Source organism: Anser cygnoides, chromosome 1, assembly GCF_040182565.1.
Source record: "Anser cygnoides isolate HZ-2024a breed goose chromosome 1, Taihu_goose_T2T_genome, whole genome shotgun sequence".
NCBI lineage: Eukaryota > Metazoa > Chordata > Aves > Anseriformes > Anatidae > Anser > Anser cygnoides.
The window spans coordinates 32,513,193-32,525,499 of NC_089873.1; the positions used below are offsets into that span (position 1 = coordinate 32,513,193).

The window sequence follows — 12,307 nt, forward strand, 5'->3', positions numbered from 1 at the left end:
ATTTTTATTTTTTTTAAATCAGTGATGTTTACATACTGCTAATGAACTGTCAGGAGACCCTCTGTTTATGATGTATGACAGGGCAACGTGCCCAAAGATGAGCTTATGTACCTGTACGCTGTAAGATCTTGGGTAGCACCTCACTTCAAAGACGACTTTTTAAAACCAAGCCCGTCTGCTCTGGTTTTAAAGCTATCGTTATAATCAGGTGGGAGATGGTATGAAGCTAGCAAGTTAAAGCCCTGTTGGGAAATAACGAGACAAACTCCCAAGGATAGGACTTGATTATTCTGGAAGGGCTTCCTTACAAATATGTTGAAAAACAGCCAGGAACTGAGAAACGGTGGGGAGGGAAAGAGGTGGGAGTCTCCCTTCGAGTCCAGACAGCTACTGTTAAGTTGGGCATCTATCAAAGTCATTTTGACAACCAGCCAACAAATTGGCTTTATGCACGTAGTCGTGTCTTTCTCAAGGTGGAGGAAGCATCGTCACAGAGGAGTTGTACATAATTTCTCTTAAGATAAATGCTTCATCTGATAGGTTCCAAGGACTTGTTTGTTACATTTGGTACATACTAAATGTTTAGGGGATTTTAATTCCCATTGAGAGAGGGTGGGAATACCAGAAGGAGCTTTGTCTAGATGCTGTTTCTTTACATGAATACAAGCTGCCCTTTTTCCCCCCCTTAAAATAAGCAATGAAATGTGTTGTAAATTTCAGTAGAGGAGAGTAAATACAAACAAATGTGGTGCTATTAACAGTAGAGGCATCCTTTTGTTAAGGATTTTGCTGCAAAGAGAAAGTTCTTGATAGAACGTTTCCACCTGCTGTTGACAGTCTGTTACAATCTACGAACGAGGAAAAGCTCGTTAATAAAGCAACTCCATGATCTCATGCCACTGGTATTATTTCTAAAATGTGTTGATATTTTTGTATGCTAACAAGTTATTCTTAATGTTAGTCTTGATGTCTATTCCTGATATATATTTGCATAACCGTATAAGGTTCTTTCCCTTGTATACGAAGCTTTGTAATATTAGTTTTGAGTTGGTAACGAATGCTTTTGTCTAAGTGCAAGTGAATATTAATGCTGTGACAGTCAACAGTGTTGTGTCAGCCAGCTGTCTGAGTGTCTTTCTCTTCTGAAATTTGACTGAAGCGGTTGCATTGTGTTAACTGACGTCCTTCTTTATCTATTCTAGTATGCCAGACAATTTCCCTGAAATTGTTTGAGAACAGGTTTACGCAGTTTGGAAGTAGAATGGAAAAGAAGGGTATTTGAATGCATTAACTCATCCTTCAGATCAATTCAGGTGTGATGAGGTAGAAACTCAGTATGTGTTCTACAATTTTTGTTGTAGTACTTGCATTTTTGGAAGAATTTTCTACAAGGATTATCTAAGTAAGGCAGAGGATTACGTTAACAGAGGAGATTGAAGTTGAGATGATAATTAATAATTTTCTTCAAAAACTTTCTTCAGCTGCTGTTACTTTTATCCCTTACTAAAATGTCTCTGTTTAACAGTTTTCTGTTTAAAATTTTATCTTTGAAGCTACGTTAATTATTTAGTCATAATACTGTGTTTTTAGTGTTGCTTAAATATGTGTACATATTATTTTTAGGAAAATATATATAAACACCTAGTCGTAGTGCTTCTAACTTTAGCTACTCTGAAGTTCTGCCAAGGAACCTCTTATTTATCATAAATAGATGTCATGAATGCAGTAAAGATACTAATCCTTCCTACAGCATAAATATTTTTCCACAGTAGTTTAAACCTATATAGGTTCGTGTTGTTCTAGCTCTTCCCTCTTTCTGCTTCTGTTTCACGTGTTTCACCCTTCAGTGAGCTGGCACTGCATCCTGACCCACCAAAACCAATTTGCTGCCAGTTTGATTGCCTGAGAAAAAATATCAGTGCCAGGCTAGGCAGCCACTGAGAATGTGGGTTCATATTCAAGGAAGATCAGGTTTGTAGCAGCATCAATTTGAATCAGTGCGACTTGTATGCACTCTGAAGTTAGCTGCTACTAGATCACCGAAGTGACTGAAGCCATACAGTAGTTCCAAAAGGATTTTTAATACGGAGATTAGCCAAGTAGCATGGCTTGTCTCTGTTAAATGTTTAAGTAAGTGCTGTTTGTAGTATGTGGGAAATGGCTTAAAAAAAAAAAAAGAAGAAAGAGAGATGGACATGTATATTATAGTGATTGTAAACTACAACCAAGGTGAAAGAAAAAAGCAAATTGGGGGCAAAAAAAAGCTAGACAGCTGAATAAATCTACAAGAGGAAATGTCTGCCTTAAGTTGGGACTTTCTGACTTGGAACAAACTTGCTACATACTTGACAGGAAGGAATGAGATCAGAAAATAATAATGACCAATATACTTTTTCTTCATATACATATAATAATGGCTTTTATCTTTGGAAACCTGAAAGTAAAGACAGTTTGCAAACTTTTATTTAAATTTGCTGTGCAGAAGTCCATACTGCTATTGCAAAACTGTAGGGGCATAAGCAAATCAAACCAAATCAACCTATCTGCTTCAAATCTTACTTTAATTTAAGACTAAAAACACAGAAATTTGGGGACCGTTTTTCTGATGTAGAGAAAAATTAAGTGTTTTTTCTGATTTATAGATCTCATTAAAGAATTTGGAAAGAAGGAAAAAAACCACTAAATATAATAAGAATATTGTGTATCAGTGTTACTGACATAAGGAATTGCTGCTTACAAACCTGTTCCACAACTTGCTCTTTCCTTTTGCAGCTTTTTATCAACAGTGCTAGAAAATTGACCGCAAGGGTTGGTCAAATCAGTATATACGGGTACTATTTGTTGCTTTTTTTTTTTTAAAGCACTATTTGTTGCTTTCTCCTAAATTTCAGTGAAGTAATGACACACTGCAGCACACCGATGAGAAGTCCTAAGGGCTCCTTTAGCAGGTATTTTATGGTTTCTGGGTTCTTGTATTTAAGAATTTTAAAGATAGTATTTGGGAAGGAGAATAATACCATGCTGAACACAACTGACTTCTGCCCATAAAAATATAGTGCAAAAATATTTCCTTTATTTGTGGTGCTTAGGGTGTATATTGTTAGACAAACATTTGCCTGCATTGCATTGCTTGTAACATGGCAAACATCAACTGTGAAGTGTGTTGGCATTTCTCTTATATGCTGTTCTTTTTAGAAGAATATAATGCTCAGATGTTTGTTCTCTTAAGAAGAAAAAAAAAAAGGACAAAAAAAACTCCCCAAACCAACCAACCAAAAAACCCCACCACCCACCCACAATTTGTTTTGCTTGGGAACTTGGCAATATAAAGCTGCGTGACTATAAACAACATTAACTTTTCTCCAAAGTCTCATGTAATTTCTCACACTGATTTAGAAGATCTTTAAACAAACAATAAACTTATTTTAAAACTTCCACAGAGCTGTTTACTTGTGTTTCATACTATGTTACAGTCCTTAGATACTTGTTCTCGATTCCATTGTGTTTGCTTTCTGTACTACTTGGGAATTTTTTCCGTCTCCCACCCCATCAGCCCTGTGCTCTTAGGGACCACAGAGAAACTCTTTAAAGTTCTTTCCCATGTTCTGGTCTTGGTGCCTGTGGTAAAACGACAGTGAGATGTCTGAGTGCTGATTTAGAAAGGTCTGTCCCATTAGAACTTCCTCTGGAAGTGATAATGATAACCAGTTTCTCTGGTCTGTTACGGTATCTGGGTAGAGTGTGTGAAGATAACATATCTTGCTTCCTGTCTCTCTTCCAATTTAGAGCTTATATATTGAGATACAAGATTCGAGTGGTGTCAATTTTGAATTAAATCTGATTAGGAATTGATTCAGTTGCTATTAATACTGAGAAGTTTATTCATTCAGATTGTTGTCTGAACTGCATGACTGTTCTGGGATGATATGCTGCTCATAAAGTCAAGAGTATGAAATCTGGCCCTACAGTAATGTCTGTTAATAAATATTTTATCAGCTATATTTTGTGCTGAAGAAATTGCTGTAGCTGTTATTAGAAATTGAAGGTTGGTGCACCACTTTAAGCAGATATGAGCTCTGGAACTTTAGATCTATGATTCATTTTCTATTGTAGAGAAATTATAGGACTTATTAAGCTGTCATTTTTGAAAAGAAGAGAAGCCAAAATTGCATTCATTTGAATGTCGCTATTTTGTCTGATTTGATCTTAATTTGTCTAATTTACATTATAGTTTTGTCTTCATTCTTCATACAGTTGTATGTGGAAATTAAATCTATGTTTATACGGACTCTAACTCTTACTTGTTCCTTTGTCATAATCGGTATGCTTGACAGTAGTTTGTCAGATAATAGAAAAAGTCTAAGTCTAAATGTACTTCTATTGCTTAAATTTATCTTCCAGCGAGTTTAATAAATTACATCCTTGATGACAGTAGAAAAGAGGATGCTCTTTTCTGAGGATAAAGGGAGGGGTACTCTGATTTCCAGCTTCAGCTGAACTGCATAGCTTGGCTATTTGATCAATGGACGTAGACACTTCTACCTAATGGCACTGTAATATTCGAGTTGCCTTATTTTTTTTATTTTTTTTCCCCTCATCTGCCATGATATGTGGGGGTGTGGAGGAGGAAGATGAGTTCAATAGATTTCATATTGAATAAGGTGGACAAGTGCCATTAGTGTGGAGTTTTGGTGTTTGTATACAGTGACTTCTATAGTACTGTATTTTTAACTTTTTTGGTATACATGTTGTATGTCTAGCTATCCTCTTCACAAGATTTATCGCTGTCCTGCAATACCTATTGCCTTCTACCTTCATGTGAAAAGCTGTTAATGAGATTATATTGACTAGACCAAATTATGTTAATTTCATTTAAAGCAACTGCCATTTTCAAGGACTGTAGTTATTGCTCAGCTATCATGTTCAAAACCAGTTGTCATAAGAAATCTGTCATCATTTCAGATCTTCAAATGAAGGTTGATGAAGTCAGATGTGATTATTTGTATCTATAATGCTGTAATTTATTGTTTTTAGTTATGGTAAATCAGCATAAAGATCTTTAAACAAAAACAAGGGATTATAGAAAGTCTATGAAGCAGAGCTAAAGTAAATTGCTGGTTTGTTCCATAAATGTATACTGCAAACTTTGGAAAGGAAGGGAATGGGTTCTGGGAGAGAGGATGGTAGCCAGAATCTTCAGCCATCTAGATTTACTTTGAAAATGCTAGAAGAGTTCTTGACCCTTCATGTTTCCTTTTTGGGTGTTTAACATGCAGCAAATTTTGAGAAATTTAGAGGTCTGGGATGTAGTATTCTTTGATAAATGTTTTCCATGTCAGCTGAATCATGTTGGTAGTTCTGCTAAGCCCTGCCTTATCCTGGCAAAGAAGGCAGAAGGTTCTTCGTTGGTATTTTTTTCTTTTCCCTCTCTCCCTTTCCCCCACAGCGTATTTTGAGACAGAAAAGGTTAAGTTCTGTCTGTTGTAGCTTATAGAATCATAGAATGGTTTAAGTTGGAAGGGACCTCAAAGCCCATCCAGCTCCACCCCCCTGCCATGGGCAGGGACACCTCCCACCAGACCAGGTTGCCCAAAGCCCCATCCAGCCTGGCCTTGAGCACCTCCAGGGATGGGGCACCCACAGCTTCTCTGGGCAGCCTGTTCCAGGGCCTCACCACCCTCACAGTAAAAAATGTATTATGAATATCTAATCTAAACCTACCCTATGTTAGTTTAAAGCCATTACCCCTTGTCCTATCACTACACCCCCTGCCAAAGAGTCCCTCCCCAGCTTTCCTGCAGGCCGCCTTTAGGCACTGGAAGGCCGCTGTAAGGTCTCCCTGGCGCCTTCTCTTCTCCAGGCTGAACAACCCCAACTTCCCCAGCCTGTATTCGTAGGAGAAGTGCTCCATCTTTTTGCACGTAAGTCCAGTGTCTTGAGAAATGTGTATCCTTTCCTCAATTTACAAAATTGTGAGTTATTTTAAAGCAAGGTTAATAATTGACCCTAAGCCTATAAATGGAATATTTAACCCTTTTGGCAATAACAGTAATCTTTCTGAGATGGGATGGGTCATGTAAACTTGTCGGTTGATGTTTTTTCTAGGTGGTAGACCAGATTCACCTGTGAGTTACTGAAAGAACCCATAGATTTGAAAGAGAACAGTAAGCATGAGTTCTTGTACACAGTTGCCTAGCAGCATGAGAATGAGAATTTTTCAATGAGAAAAAAACTCAGATTATTTCACAGATCCATATATGTTGTCATCCTTTTTCTTATTGATTATTAATCTCTCCTCATATATTTTCTTTTGTGATTGTGCAGCTTTTTCCCTTATTTGCACTTATGTGGTGTGCTTTCACATAATTACACCTCCGCTCCAGGCATTTCATATCTAGTCGGTGATTGAATTTTGCCGTTCTGTTCTCTCACATTACAATACTGGCACAGCAGTTTGTGTTAGTCTTTGCTTCTCCTAGCTTAATCTGTACCACACTGAGGGCTTCCTGTAGCCCCTCAGTTTCCCCCAGCGCTGAGTGGTTTGCTGGGCTTAGTGGCTGGGGAGAATGAGCGCAGAAGAGCTCAGTGCGGTAGTGATAGCTTAGGATCATCTCTCCTATGCTTTGGCAACTGAAAAGCTCCCCTGTGCTGTGTTCCCTTGGTCTCCTAGTACACAAAAACAAACAAACAAACAAAACAACAACAAAAAAAACCATACTTTTGCCTGTTCTATATTTCTTTTTGTTTTGTTTTTTTTCCCCTCCAGGGAACTGGATCTGATGGTTAACTGAAATAACTCTCAGACCTATGGTCTTCCCTCAGCTGCCCTTGGTGGATGGTGTATATATGGCTATTTACTTACAAAAGTTCAGGAGCTCATCCAAGTTTACCAGCTTTAGTGAGAATTTCGTGGTCAAGTTTCATGGAGGTTAAAAAAGCTGATAGTTCTTACTGCAGTACCGCTGGGAGAACTAACTCGTGCTTTCCAGGGCTAGGTGTGAGAGATAAACACAAAGTATGGAGATAAGAGGGATCCTATTTAAAGGGGATTAATCTCTATTTGTTATTAGAGGGAGTCGTTCTATTTTAAAGTTAGAGCTGAGCAAAAATTTTGAATCTCTATTAAATATTGTCCCTGCTCAATAAACCTTTTGAGTATGTGTTGGAATCTGAAGCATGTGCTTAACTGCTTTGCTGAATTGGGGCCTTCATTACCAAATTGCAGGTGTATGTTAGTTTAAGTATTTAAGGAAAAAAAAAGGTAAAACAATGCTTATTTTGTTCTGTTCAGTGTGGTTTGTTACATTAATGGAAAACATCAGAAATGCTGTGCTGTTGCTGTGCTGTCCAAAACAGCCTTAATATAGTTAATAGCTTGAGTGTTCGGGTATGAGATTGGGTCCAGTGAAGAATTAGCTAGGGTGATGAAATGAAAACAGATAAATAAAATTTCTCCTTTTCTGTGCATAATATTGCTGCAGAATGAGGTTTTAAAATGTTTTCCTCTTTAAAAGTGTTCCAGTGATATTTTGTAAATTGTTATGTGCATATTAGTGTTATATGCGTTAGATAGCTAGGGCTCTGTAAAATTTTCCATAATAAACTTGTCTATATACTAGGGCTTAATAACTTGCTCATAAAAACGTGCTTTGGGCATAAAAGCAGTGTACCAGTCTGCCAGAAAGCTGGAGCTTTAAGAATAAATAAATAAAGTCAAAGGCTCTCTGTATGTTACAGAGAGTAATGCAACAAATAACATGTAAAATCTCAGAATTTGCCTAATAGATCTTTTCTCCTGTTGTGCAATTACATGTTTAGAAAAACATTTGTAGTTGCTTTCTGTTGACTGCTGGCCACTGTAATATTTTGTAATGTTGTGTTCCTAACTCTGAATTACTGTTGGTTAAGACTAATGCCTCTTTGTCCTGCGCTGCGTCTCTAAAAGCTGGGATGATGTGTTAAAGTCTGTGTTTAACATCAATGAGAATGATGCTACAGTCAGTGAAGCACAGTTTTTTCACATCCAAGAGAGAGCATTAGGAGGGAACTGCATAGAAAGTGTGCTGTACAGAAACCGTTCCTGATAAGTATTTCTTTATTATTCATTAAAGAGCATCTTGATCAAATATTTATGGAGACTTGCTGAGACAAACTAGTTAAGTGCTGAGCTAGTCTTTTTACCATTATTGAAGTCTGAGCTGTCTTTTTTTCCCTTCTTCCTCCAGTTTATGTTTATTTCTACTTGAACACCTCATATATTTAATGTAGGTGATGCATGACTTTCCTATTTTCACCTACATCTCACAGGACTGAGAACTCATCTGACTTCAGATTTCTTTTTCCTAAATTTAAGACAAAAGGTTTAGAGTGTTTATTCATTAAGCATGTTATTTCAGCCCCTGATCATTTCAGTTATTTCCTTCTGGAAAGTCTCTGGTTATTCCACACATTTCCTGAACAGTAGTGTTCAAAGTTGCTCCTGTTGCTCTTGGGGCCTTTGAAGAAAGCAGGAGGATTATGCTTCCGTGATTCATTCGTTAGTGCAAATATCTGTGCAATGGCTACTGTGTAGAGACTGCTATATTGAGTACTATTTAACAATTGTTAATTGTGTCTTGTGGTGGCCTGCTTGGGAAGATGGAAGTGTCATAAACAGAAGAAGAAACGTTCAGAAAGGAAATTAAAATTGTTTAGATACAAAACTTTGTGACGTTGTCTTGTGCAGTTTCGGTATGTAGGCCTGTAAAGTATGCTAAGATAAGATAGCTAAGAAAGGCCTATAGCCTGTTAACAGCGAAATAATTATTGAACTGTAAAAACTGGCTTTGCCTCACTAGTGTTTGACTGGAAACCAGAGTGGCTGACAGCTGTTTATCTGTTCATGGTTCCGTTTAATATGAAAACTTTCAAAATATAGATGATTTTTTATCTTCCTGATACTGTATTCCATCTGGAATATGAAAAATAAGCTGAAGGATTGTCTGCAGCTTTACTGTCTATGTGAACACATCTTTTCCCTCTCTGTCTCCCCCCATGATCTTTCTGTTGTAAAATAACCTCAGTATTGTTTGTGGGATTTTTGTGCTCTGAAGAACCACTCGTGTAGACGTGCTTTCCATGCCAAAAGTAAATCAGTACTGTATAAAACACGTTAGTGTGAGTGGCCTTGAGTGCTTGAGTGCTCGTGGTGCTACCTGCGTAGTGTCAGTAGTCCAAAACACCGTTGGCACACTGAAGTCTTTTGTTAGCCACCACAAGTATGCGTCTGTAACATGCTACAGGAATTGTACACTAGAGGGCTTTTCTCCTTTTCTCCGTCAACATAAAATTAGCTATAGCTACATTGTGCTAAACGAGGCCACCAGATCTTTGCTAGTCTTTGGGAGGCATTCCCTTATTTTTAATATTGGACTATGATGAGAAATAGGAGAGAGAAGCAGTGAAAAAGGTACATTCTCACTCTACATGCTTTGAAGTCCTTATTTTTTACTTACCAATGCTTTGATTGCCAGAGGAGCTGAGAAACACTTGCTTCTCCTCACAAGCTGTCTTCTGACTGAGGGAAATGCCACAGGTCTAGGTTCAGTACATGTTTGCTTGCATGTTGGAGATTCTGTAGTCAAAGTCCAATTTGGTAGTTTTTTTGGATCTTTACATATGTTTATCAACAGAATTTGCAGGTAACCAGTATGTTTTGGTTATGGTCTGGAGTTAAAATACATGAATTTAGTAGGACCTTTTAGTGTTTACTGTATTATACTTTCAAATCAGATGGATTTCATGTAATATTGAGCATGTCTGTGGCATTTTACAGAAGTGTTTGAAGTAAATATTGCATATTGCAAAAGACAGACTTATAAATAGTTATAAAAATACATTTTTTTTTTCATCCAGGGCTTGACCTTGGGTGGGTACGTAAGCATGAGGTGAGATATTCTGCAGTTTTCTTTGTACTTGCTGGAAATAAACTGAACTCCCTCAGTGATATTTCCTGTAGCAAGGTGTGTAAAGTCAAATGAGGGAGATAGTCCCATGAAAGTAAAGGTAAGAGAAAAATAAAATGGAAAAACAGCCAAATAGTGTGAGCAATATTTGGGTATGCATTTTGCCTATTGTGATAGTAAGGCTTTGTTTCGAGGTAAGGTAGTGTGGAGTGAATCTGAAGAAAATAAAATGTGAGAATCTCAATTTCTTGAATCCCTTGTTCTCTTATATTTTAGCTGCATTATCAAGTAACAGAAGTGGGGTTAGCTTCTAGCTATGATGTAGTTGAATGAAATTTGACAGAAAAGATGCATTCTTTTTTTCTACTTTTCTACTTTTTTATTCATTACATAGCACTGTTTCAGACTTGTTCTTCAGATGACAGCTAATCTGTTTGTATTTATCAGACATAAAAGGTTGCTGTTGTATTATCCAGCACTGTTGTACAAACAATGGAAGGATAACCAAGTAACTTTTATTTTTCTGTTGTCTTCAAAGGGACATCAGAGACAGCTTCAGAAGAAAAAGCTTCTATCCTTCTCATTATATGAGAGAGCGATCCCCTCATAAGAGGGACTCTCCTTTCTTCAGGGAATCGCCAGTGAGCCGAAGGGATTCTCCGCACAGCAGATCTGGCTCTAGTGTCAGCAGCAGGAGCTACTCTCCTGAAAGAAGCAAAGCCTATCCTTTTCACCAGTCCCAGCATAGCAGAAGTATGTCATCTTTACATAAAAGAAATATTTCTTCTCAGCAAGGTAATGCTGGATTAATGATGAGAACTGGTTAGTGAGGTGAAACTTCAACTCATTATACGACCTTTCTCTTTACATATGCTCTTTTACAGTGAGAAAACTAGACATCTTGTACCAATTACGTCTGCTCTTCAGCTGCTTCATTGTACTGTCTGTTCCTCTATGTATTTCGTGTGTGGGATTGTAGGTGTTATTTCAACAGCACCTCTAGACTGACTGCAGAACTCTCAGCTGTGCAGTTTTTCCCAGTATAGTTTGTTATTTTCATTTTAGCATCAAATGCTTCTTTTACTTCTTAAGTGCTTCTCTGGATTCCCTTAGAAGAAACTCAGCTGTCAGCTGTAGCAGATGAAGGCTTTTATTCCTGCAACCAGGGGAAAAGGGGGATTAAAAATTTGAAGAAATTAAGGTGCATGCTGCTACTTGTTATATTTTCTGAAAATGTTTTTAGAACTGTGTTGTTAGGGCTTTGATGCTGGTGGATTATTTTATTTTTTTTATTTTTTTTAGCAATTTAATTTCATTGTCAGGTTCTCTCAAATCTTGCTTTCCTCAAAGAAGTGTAGAGTCAAGAACAAAAGGAATGTGTCTTGGTTTATAAAAGCTTGGTTTATAAAAGCTCAGCTGTTAATCTTTAAAGAAATCTAATGAATCATCTGTTTTAAAAGTGAAAACCTGAAATATTTAATTTGCAAAAAGAAGCAAAATTCCTTTTTTTAGTATGTTATAATCTTAGCTACTGCTGTTTCTACAATTTATGTAAATTAATCAGATTTGATTTTCCTTTCTGCACATGTTGTTCTAGTGAGCTATACAAACCTACTGTTCATTTTGACAGTAGTTTTTAAATTAATTAGTTTTTCTTTTTTAGTTGATACGTGGCATACTAGACCATTATGTAGCTCCTCTTTCCAAAAAGGTGCTTGTGGAATTCAGTTCACATTGTTTAAATACTGAGGAATTATTTCACTTAGTGGTAGAATACAAATTAGCTTTCTAAGTGATCATTGCAATTATTTTAACGTTTAGTAATAATACTCAGCGAATATCAATTCCTGTAAATGTAGGAGAGGAAGAGAAGATTATGATATTCAATTGTATTTGCAAGAGCGTTGTCGATGTACAGATCAGAATTACCAGGAGTTACATATAAAAAAAAAAAAGTTTGGAAAAACATATAAATGTTTATGGCATTTCCTACAATTCCGAGCTGACTCCTATCACCTTTGTAGTGCACTGGCAGAATTACTCGAACAGTAGTGGAAGTGGCGAGGTGGAAGCAGACATCTTCAGAAAACAGAAAAGATGCCAGTCAAGACAGATGGTTATATTTATGTCTGTGGCTTTGGGGTTTTATTTTCAATTCCATGGTTAAACACCTTTCTCCATTTTTAATCGATATGAAGAGACCAGATGGCTCGTACACTGACTATTTCTCTATAATAGCTTGTTCCCCAGAAAATAGTACTCTGTTTCATCTGTTCCTGCAGATGACTGAATTAAAACAATCTACTTGCAAGATATAAATGTTTTAAATAAAACTTCCAGAATACTGTTTGAATATGATTTGT

At 37.0% G+C, this 12,307-nt stretch overlaps 1 protein-coding gene across 4 annotated transcripts in view; it reads left to right on the forward strand.

The window, feature by feature from the left end:
- Window positions 1–12,307, forward strand: part of PPHLN1 (periphilin 1) — a 70,085-nt gene that overhangs the window by 19,758 nt on the left and 38,020 nt on the right. For 3 of the 4 annotated variants that reach the window (XM_066992005.1, XM_066992011.1, XM_013199275.3), the window contains one exon: window positions 10,483–10,739. In XM_066992005.1, coding sequence (XP_066848106.1) covers window positions 10,483–10,739 — 257 coding nt within the window. The remainder of the gene's footprint in view (window positions 1–10,482; window positions 10,740–12,307) is intronic. The other variant, XM_066992016.1, reaches the window with a different exon arrangement.